This window comes from Athalia rosae, chromosome 2 (assembly GCF_917208135.1).
Source record: "Athalia rosae chromosome 2, iyAthRosa1.1, whole genome shotgun sequence".
Lineage (NCBI taxonomy): Eukaryota > Metazoa > Arthropoda > Insecta > Hymenoptera > Athaliidae > Athalia > Athalia rosae.
Window position 1 is genome coordinate 15705560 of NC_064027.1, and position 9980 is coordinate 15715539.

Below are 9980 nucleotides of genomic sequence, written 5' to 3' on the forward strand. Positions count from 1 at the left end.
AAAGAAAGTATAATCACCGGTTGACACTTGTCTTTTACCGATCGGTTGCAGGAAGAACTCGAGGTGCTCAGGGCGAAGGTCGAAAGGTTGGAACAAGAAAGGAATCACCTGAAACACGACAACGACAAATTGGAGACGAAGGTGAGTTTCAGTGAAATTTAAACCTTGATTTGTTGAAACCGATCGTGAAATCGATACGGCGGATCGCAGATATCTTGGAAGGATCGCGCGCGAGAAATGTCATCGCGAATCATAGAAATAAGATATAACAACGTTTGGCGGATGTCCAAAAATTTTGCCAAAAAAAAATTCCCGTCGTGATACAGATTCCGATTATTTTGGGGGTAAAATAATCCACACCGACTTTTCATCGTCTCTGTTCAATTCTGCGGGCGGCCATCAATCAAATTTGTGAACTTCTAAAAGCTTCGCGCCGCGTTCTCACGCTCGTAATATTGAGGAGTTTTCTATTCGCTTTAGGAAAACCGAATTTTCCCTCGGATATTCACACTGTTTGGAAAAAATCGTGTAATCGTTGGAGAAATTTTTCGTTTCGCTCGCGCTCGAGTGACGTGGACCATTCATCGAACACCACTCCGTGCCATTATTTCTGTCTATTCACCTCCTATTTGAACTCCGTCAAAATAAAGGCTCGGCATTGTTCGCCATTTCGGTTTCGAGTCGAGCATGTATTTAACTTGATGAGCCTCGATTAGCGCTCATAAGAATCCTTTTGTGCGTTTCCATGGTCCGAAATTAAGTCATTCGAATCCGTGTGCGGAGGGCGTGAATAGATCCGTTCATCACAATGTGCCGCTTGAGTAATTTCTTTTTCATCTCGGACGGCCCTTCGGACGCTGTGATCTTCAGTCGTCGAGTTCACGCCATGTCGGATCGGGTTGAAATCGCTCTTTGAAAACTCACGCGTGCGTCAATCGCAAAGACGTACCGTGGTCTCTCGATCTGTTAACAATATCGATTTACGGTAATTTCACGTCCACGCAGTTCAGTTTGTAAATTTTCATCTCGACGATTCATGCACACGTTTTCTGCCACCGAAACGCACGTAAGTTTCGATCTAAAAACTCCTCGGGATTGCCGCACGTTACTTTACAGCTTATTACGTAAAGGCTTATCCGGTGTAAACAACCGATAAAAATGAAATTCGTCGCGCTTTGTACGTGCCAACTCTTCGTGCGTGGAATTCTTTCGTCTATTCTGGTCATATCGCCCGGAATCGAAGATCTTCTATCAACAAATAGAACGAGTTTTTAATTACACGGAACTCGCGCTATGGACCCTTACAAACCGCTGAAAAAAAAAACAAAAAAAAAACAAAAAAAAAAAACAACTGGAGAGAACCGAATCTTTTTGTCCATCGAACAGTAATCGAGTATTAAACCTACGTCCGATCCGTCCACCTTACTTTTTACTCCTTAACTCCGGACAGCTCGCTTTTGTAATATGACGATGATGATTTTCTAAGCTGTACCGAAGCCTATGAGATTGTAATCAAATACCCCGAATACTCGGAACCGCACTCTCCTACCCTCTACGCGATCGTCGCCGCAGATGGATGGCTAAAAAATTACCTCGAAAGAAGCCTCCTAAAGAAGTAAGAATTCATCGTTACAACGTACGGAAACGCATCGATTGACCGAAGCAGAGGAAACACCCGGAACCAAACGTCGGAGTCGTTGACCTCGTCTCGCTGTCTCACGTCAGTTAAAGGTGACGGTTGCCACGACTCGCACACCTGCTGCTCGTAAACCATCGGATTTCGCATCGCCGTGGTACGGATTCGACGATCAACGAAACGTTTCGAGAGAAATCCGCAGGGGAGGGACGAATAAATGACCGATATACGAGGATCTCGCGACTCCGCCGAAATGATGCGAAGCTTATTATTAACTCGGAGTTCCCCTCGCTGCACGTCGCCTGCCTCAATCGTTGCATACGCCGAAATTAACGCCACCGCATGTTTAATAGCTCGTGTAATCAAGACTGACGGATGCCGCGCGGCAAATCAAAGGGGATTCCCCCGAACGAGGGCTTCAAAGGACCGTCAGGATTCGTCGGAGTTTTCCGGTCTGTTCGCAATGGATAAACTTGTCACCTGAAAGAAGGATAAATACGATATAACAATGAAAAATGAAAGCCGGAAACAGGTGTTCGAAGAATGTTCGAAACCGGCGTCACCGGTGATGTTTGGATTTTTATCGGAGAATCGAATTATCCGTCAACGAGCGGTTTCTCTCTCTCTCTTTCTGCATTGATTTCCGACGAGATTTCTTTCACTCATTGTCGGTGCCGTCGTTGTGACGAGTACTTTTCTATATTTACTTCGCGACACTCGGACGCGACGCAATAATATTTTTTTCCCCGAGCTCGGATGCGACGGTGGGGAAAAACTCTTTGGAGAAGCTCGGATATTAATATTTCGTTCGGAAAAGTAGAACGCGTCGGTCGTACTTGCCAATTATGCTTTATAAAAGTTGTGTCCAGATGACGGTGACTCGTTGCGTAATACTGTGCACTCCACGCTTCTGCGACGAGAGAATCTACTACAATCGATGCTTGTAATGCATCGCTCATGTATTCCCGACACGCATCCATCCCGATTTGGGTTAAGCGAACCTCGGCAAATATATTCCATCTGGGTTATAAAGCTACCTCTACCTACGTTCATCTGACCTGGATTCTCGATATGATGCCCGGTCATTTTTAGGGCGGAACTTTCCCGACTGCCGTTAACCGATAGACACACTGCACTCGTCGAACAAAGCGGAACCCATGAAACGAATCGAATAACGACATCGACAAAAAATTGTCATCTCGGTTTTTCGACCAGATTCCGCTCATTTTAGCGGATCGTATCCAATCCAAGAATCATCTGAAATGACATCAATGAGCACGTTTTCACCTGTATTCTGGGAATAGAAGAGTTCGGTTCACATGTCATATACGGCATCCACTGTACTGCTAATTGATTAACGGTCTCTTCGCGTCGTCGACTCTACGCAATGATTCTCCGGTAATTTTTGCAGCTCTCTTCTCCTCTCGATCGTTACGCTTGAATGCACCCTGCAGCTCCCCCGGGAAGCAGGAGAGAGACGCGTATACTGGCTGGTAGTTGGCCAGCTTCCAATTCCCTCTGTCTTTTCTCAGAATAACTCAGAGGTGACCACCACCTCCTTCACCACCTCCATTTCTACGGACGTTTTGCCGATGGGAACACCTCTAAGGTTTAACGCAAACGGCAGTTGCAGTTTCGACTCTCACAGAGTCGGTCCGCTCATCCCAGGGGATAAGGTCCGATCCTTTTCACCGGATGTCGGCGTTACGCAACTTTTGAGCTACTCGAAAAACGACCAACGAAACCCGCAACCGAATTAAACCACGAATCGATGGCCCGATTTCCCTCTATGCTCGGATAACGAAACGACCGCGAGAACTGTCGTTTTGTCAAAATAACAGGTGCTTTGTATTCTTCATGTGCAGCGATAAAAAAAAAAAAAGAAAAAAAAAACAAGTGCAAAACTCGATTCGCGGAGTCTCGACGATATGTCGTAGAGGCTCTAACAAGCGAAAGGAAGTGGTGATTCAGCTACGTGTTTCATTCGGAGAAAATTGTTTTACAATATTGTACAGGAGTGTCACGATGTAGCGACTGCGAGTAACAGGAAATGCCCAACAATAGCTGGTCTACAGGAATCTTACAACTCGGCGAACAATGCTAACCGTCGTCTCGTACATCGTACGTGACAATAGGTAGTCTGAGTAAGCAGCGTTTAAACCTCCCCGTCAATCTGTCAGATATCGAGAATCCGCTGGAACGATGACGAGCCTCTAGAAACGCGACCCCGGTCACCTCGCAGCATTCGCACCGAGAATCGTGAAATAATCGAACATGCCTCTGGCACCTACTATGTACGCCGGGCCCATATCATCGGCAATGGGTTCAACTTTCGCAGAAAACGGTTTCGCCCATCCCGCGACGAGGAGGCCAGTTATGCCTCTGAGAAAATCGATGACCAGCGACCTGGCCGCTGGTATCGTTGGAAATTTATCGCGAAGACCGCCGCTTCCCCCGGCTCATTTTCAGCAGAGACCTTTGAACAAAATAGCGGTGATAAAGCCCAACGCTACGACGAAAATCGTCAGTAGAAGTCCTTCGCCATGTCTGTCGATCGGTTCGAAAAGCTGCAGATCGTTGACGCCGGTATCGTCGAGGTCAGCGAGGTCACCGTCGTTTGGCTCGGTCGGTTCTCTTTCGGAAAAATCACCGACACCCAGGCGAACTTTTCCGCAAGAGTGCGTGCCCGTGAAACTCGACGAATTGAAGGACAAGGAACAAGCACCGGTGGTGTTCGACGCCAGTCTCAATTTCGTCCTTGGTATCGAGAAGCAGAAGGTTCGCCAATCTTTCAAGCCGACCGCCGCTCATCTGGAACCCGCCACCGCGTCTTCTTATCTCTCGTCGAGAATCTCGGAGTTTCTTCAGCGAACGGATCACATTATGGACGAATGGAAGAGCACGGGGCGTAAAGACGATTCGACGGATTTAGGCTCCCTGACCTCCCTACCTCACAACGACAAACATCGCCCCTTGGGTCGAAGTCAAAGTGCGACAAACATTATGATCAAGGGATTTCAGTACTTTAGTCGCGGCAACAGTGTCGCCAAAAGTTCTTCCGGCTCCCTGCCTCGGTTGTCCGAGGACAGATCACTTTCCGAGTACGATGGTGACGAGGTATAGCCTTCTTTCGAATAATCACGGCTGAGATCGTTCGCCTACCGATCTCTGTCATTTCTAACGATATTATCGATCATTCGTAGAGAAAATTTTCTGGAGTATACGATGTCATCTGATGAAAGGACGTCCCCTTTGTTTTTTTTAGCTGAGCGAAGTCACGGCGGACTTTGCGGAAGAACATTCGACGTCAACCCTTGCGGCGGAACGTATCGACGTCGAGACGTCCGAACGTCATCGTTTGGAACGTGAACTGCAAGATGTCACGGAGGCTAATAAAAATTTACAGCAAACAACGGAGCGACTGGAAATGGAACTTTTGTACGCCAGGGCCGCCGATCTGAACGGCGTAGCGTCCGATGGCGAGGACGGCGACGACGGAGGTGTCTACAAGCAGAGGTACGAACACGCGGTCAGGGAACTGGAATTCACCAAAAGGAAAATGGCCCAACAACACGAAGACGACCTTGAACAGTTGGTCGGATTGAAGAAACAACTGGAAAAAAAGGTAGGCGGAATGTTTATCGATGATGATATTTTTGGAACTTCCGGAAGACCGGCGTCTCACGGTTGTTTCCGAGGCGATACGTAAAAATTCGTTCCGAAAATATTGGGTAGGGCAATTAAATTCTGACTCGGTACGTGATTATTTATAGTTGGCCGACGCCTACGAGGAAGTTGAGGAACAACGGCAAGTCGTAGGTCAGTGGAAACGCCGAGTGCAGAAGCTGAACGGCGAGATGCACGACCTACGTTTGCTGCTGGAGGAACAAACGGCAAGAAACAATCTGCTGGAAAAGAAACAACGCAAGTGAGTCGAAATCAATCGTAATGTTTGATTTGTAGAGCTGTAAATTCGTTAATGTTTTCTATCGTCGAATCTAAATTTCGGAGGTATGCGATACAGGCGAATGAAAAACGCTTTGTAAATTTCATCATAGCAGGCGCCGTTATGCCATTAGTTAAAACAGATAAGATTCCGAATTCGTTATTTCCAACAAGTGTTTGGCTTCTGTCCAAGCACCTCAGTACCAGCTTCGCGATTGAATAATTACATTGGCATACGCGCTTGGATGTGTCTATCCGTTGGCCACTAGTGGATTTGATCCAGCTCTTCGCTAGAGGAATATTGATCGCTTTTCACGTCAAATGAGACGGTGCCGGCAGGTGAATAGTGCAAAATTTACAAACGTAAATTCTTCTGTCTATAGATTCGACTCGGAAACTCAGAATTTGATGGACGATCTCAGACAGGAGAAAACTCTCCGAGAACGTATCGCCAGAGAGAAAGAATTGGCCATAGCGGAGAAATTCACCGTTGAACAGAACTTGAGTGTGAGTATTCTCGAATGATTTAGGATAAACAAAAAAAAAAAACAAACTCCAATCACACTTTGCTATGTGTATATCATATATTTTTATCGCAGGATGCTAGATTGGAAATCGAACTGAAGGAAGAACGACTTCATGCATTAACTCGGGACTTGGAGGACTTGACTTTCGGCGGTAAGACTGAGGAGGAAGTGGCACAGCTGAAAAAGGCGAAACACGAATTGGAGAAAAAAACAAAGGACCAAGAAGAAGAACTCGATGATTTTGCCGGACAAGTGCAGCTCCTTGAACAGGCGAAACTTAGACTCGAAATGAGCATCGAGCAGCAAAGAAAAGAAATGCGAAAAGAGATGCAGCAGAGAGACGAAGAACTTGAAGAGGTGCGCGGCAACGCGCACAAGAAGGTCAAGGCTCTCGAAGTGCAATTAGAAACTGAACACGAAGAAAGGACGATTCTCTTGCGAGAGAAACACGAACTTGAACGTCGATTAGTCGCCTTCGAAGAACAGGACAGAACTGACCGTGCCGCAGACGCTGAGGCTATGCAAAGGTGAGTCTGGCGTTAAATTCGAAATTAATAAAATCCCATTTCGTATTCGTTGACAAATAACCACGACTGATATATGTTTTGTTGGGTTGATGCAGACTGAAGAGAGACTTGAAAAGGACGAGAGCGCTGCTTCGCGACGCGCAGACGATGCTGGAGCGTACGAAAGGCGATTCGGCTGGTAAAGCAGCCCTTCGCCAATTGAAAAATCAGTTGGAAGATGCCGAATGCGCGAGGGCCGTTGCCGTTAAAGCGAAGCAAGCCTTGGAAGTTGAATTAAACGAAACGCAAGCCGCTCTAGAAGAAGCGTCGCGTCTTCGTTCCGACGCCGACGAACGAGCGAACGCTGCCTCAAGAGAAAGAACAGATTTGCGCTCGCAACTGGAAGAAAACGAAGAAGAACTAGCAGAGGTTTGTGAACCAATTCACACTTATCTGTTCCCTGAATTTTCAACTTTGCAACTTTGATTAAAAATTTCACTTCTTCCCAAACAGGTGCTGAAAAAGTATCGAGCGGTAGTGCAACAAGTATCCGCGGAGCAAGCCCAGCTCCAAGAAGCCCACGCCCAAGTGGCCACTCTAGAAGCGGAGAGGTCTTCTCTCAAGGACCAACTGACTGAACTGTCTCAGCGTCTCGAATCTGTAGAACAACACGGTGACCCTACCGCCAACAGTCTCGCTACTCGGCGTTTAGAATTCCGCACCAAGGAGCTGGAGAGTAAGCTGGAATTGGAACAAACCACGAGAGCTCGACTTGAGGTGAGTTGAATTCTTATCGCCGACTGACCCGATTCGCAATTATCGAAGATCTGTATCTAACGGTGTTCTCGTTTCGTCGACAGACTCAAATCGCCAGACTGAAAGAGAACGTGGATAAACTGCACACGGAAACTGCGTTGCTAAGGACAAAAGAGCAGACAGCCCAGGACGCTGCTAGGCGGTTACAGCGATCCCTTAGGGAGGCTCGCGACGAGGCGACCGCAGCCACAGCACGTGAACACGAATCGACGAGGGCGCGTCGTGACCTTGAAAAGACATTGGAGGCTGCCGAAGCCGAGACGAAAGTCGCACGCGACGATCTGCGTTTGGCTCTTCAGAGGATCGATGACCTCCAGAGCGCCATACAGGGTGAACTAGACCTCGATTGCAGCGAGGAGGCGACCACTGACAATAGCGATAGGTGAGAAATTACTCAAAAATCATTTTCCATGGTTGTATCAGAATTCGCGAACGGAATCTTTATCTCCCGCGAGCTATTTAATAACTTATTAAATCGCCTTTCAGTGATTGAGCAGACCCACTTCGACGTGTCTGTGCACTCATAAATACAAAGTGGAAACTAAAACTGCAAGAGCGAAAGAGAGACGAGAATTGGCGCGGAGGGAACGATCCGATGCCAGGGAAGATGCAGTTCCAACGGAACGGAGTTATATGAGCTGACCGTTGTCAGCAGTGGGCAATGAATTTATAGAAGATATTTTCGAGGAATTGAAATGATATATCGCAGTCTTCTTGTGCTTAATAAATAACACGTATTAACTAGGGACCGTGTAGATTTCATTTTGTATTAAATATTTCGCTGCGCGACTGTAAACGACTGCAGGTGTGATCAGAGCGACTATAGTATTATTTTTACTATGTTAGTAAATAATGAATCAAATGAATAAAATAAATAAGCAATGCTGTTCTGTGAGTGGTTACCCCTTAGCTGTATCAATGACACCTTCAATATTGAATTTATACCTCCAGTTCAAGTTTTAGTCCCAGCAAGTGCGCGCGACCAAGGATATTAGGTGTTTTGTATCGCTTGCATCGATCACTATGGTTCCTCTCGCTTTTGTACGCTGTTGGTGCTACCGCCGTTGATTGTCAATGATCAATTGTCTTCCAATTATTTCGGCAATCCCGTCAACGTAAAAATCAAATCATCGTCATTCTAACGAAAAGTAATTACCGATAACTTTACTCAACAAAGTATGCTAGGAATGCGCTATCGTGTAAAATAAGTATATTACGTATACACCGAGAGTGTCAAACAACGGTCACGGTCAAAGAAACTGCGCAGTTGAACTCTGTAATGTAATTATTATCCGCCGCATGAGTTAATTATTATAGCACTTCAGCCCTTTGCAAGCAGCGACAACATTGGTTGAACCTGTCGACTCGATATTAGATGTTTGTATAAATGACAAATATGTGGTTATTATCATAATTAATATTAATTATTGTCTTTAAGGATTTATGTAACTTATTGCTTTGTAAAATGCAAATCTTATTTAATTATTTTCTCAAGTACTCTTTCTCCCTTCCTCTCTCTCTCTGGTCTCTTCATCCCATATGTTATACCTGGAATTTTAATACACTCTGCCAAAAATACAGTAAAAGGAGTAATCGATCTCGTTCGTTCACTCAATACCTAATATCCCACCTCTCAATTGATCCGCGTAAATGGTTCAGCATTCGACACATTCTCAGCTCGGTTGCCGTTTGTGCGTGTGAAAATAAAACCCTCTGAATTTAATTGTAGTACCGGGCTCCGTTGCTACGTGTCCACAGTTCTGAATTATCGTGAGAATGTTTTCATTTATTCACGTACTATATCGTGCAATTAATGGATGGTACGTAGAATTTTGATAGCCCGTTGAATTTTACAATTCGAGCGGTGCGTGTGGTAGATAGCGGCGATACACACATTTTTTCTATTCCGGTTGTCACGGACGAAAACGGGCTATAACAATCTCGTGTTTAACAAGCCGATTAGACTTGGTTCGGCGAGATAGTTCACGGGTCAATTACTGACAATAATATGCGATAAAACGTGTTCCGCTGTATTTGAACATTCGTTTTACTCCCAATCCAGATGTACCGAATGCGCGTGAAGCAATCATAGAAGAATCGTATTCTTTCTGAAACTGGATACATTGGACGCGATTTTTTCCACTTTGAATACCGCAGCGGAATTTCGGTGACCGTTACGTACCGGCTGGCAAAATTTGCGACCAAACTCTGGAATTGGGACCGAATTAATGAAACAACGCCCGTTGTTGATCGATGGTATCTATTTTATTTTCAGTTCAAATATGATGGCCGCTAATTACATCAAAGCAATGCTGCAGCAGTCGCGTTAATGAAATTACTTTTTAACAAGAATTAAACACGCTATACGATGCGGTGCTCGAAGTTCGAAAACCACGAGGATCGTATAGCCGAGCTGTATCAAACAATGTCGGGTCGGATATATCCTCGTATCGTATGGCCGAACTGAATTGGCAATCGGCTAACGCATTTACAGAAATTCCGAATTCCAATACTCGGCGAAGAGTTAATTAAAAAACTAATTCCCGTCAA

General features: G+C 45.6%; 1 protein-coding gene across 7 annotated transcripts in view; it reads left to right on the top strand.

Moving 5' to 3' along the window:
• The window catches only part of LOC105692071 (unconventional myosin-XVIIIa), a 102468-nt gene extending 93553 nt beyond the window's left edge, over nt 1-8915 (top strand). For 6 of the 7 annotated variants that reach the window (XM_012411014.3, XM_012411016.3, XM_048650436.1 and 3 more), the window contains 9 exons: nt 52-141; nt 4902-5261; nt 5410-5564; nt 5965-6088; nt 6181-6635; nt 6731-7043; nt 7128-7391; nt 7475-7812; nt 7917-8915. In XM_012411014.3, the coding sequence (XP_012266437.2) occupies nt 52-141; nt 4902-5261; nt 5410-5564; nt 5965-6088; nt 6181-6635; nt 6731-7043; nt 7128-7391; nt 7475-7812; nt 7917-7923 (2106 nt within the window). In that variant the 3' untranslated portion in view covers nt 7924-8915. Of the gene's footprint in view, nt 1-51; nt 142-3247; nt 4754-4901; nt 5262-5409; nt 5565-5964; nt 6089-6180; nt 6636-6730; nt 7044-7127; nt 7392-7474; nt 7813-7916 lie in introns of those variants that run through there. The other variant, XM_012411021.3, reaches the window with a different exon arrangement.
• Nucleotides 8916-9980: the final 1065 nt, after the last annotated feature.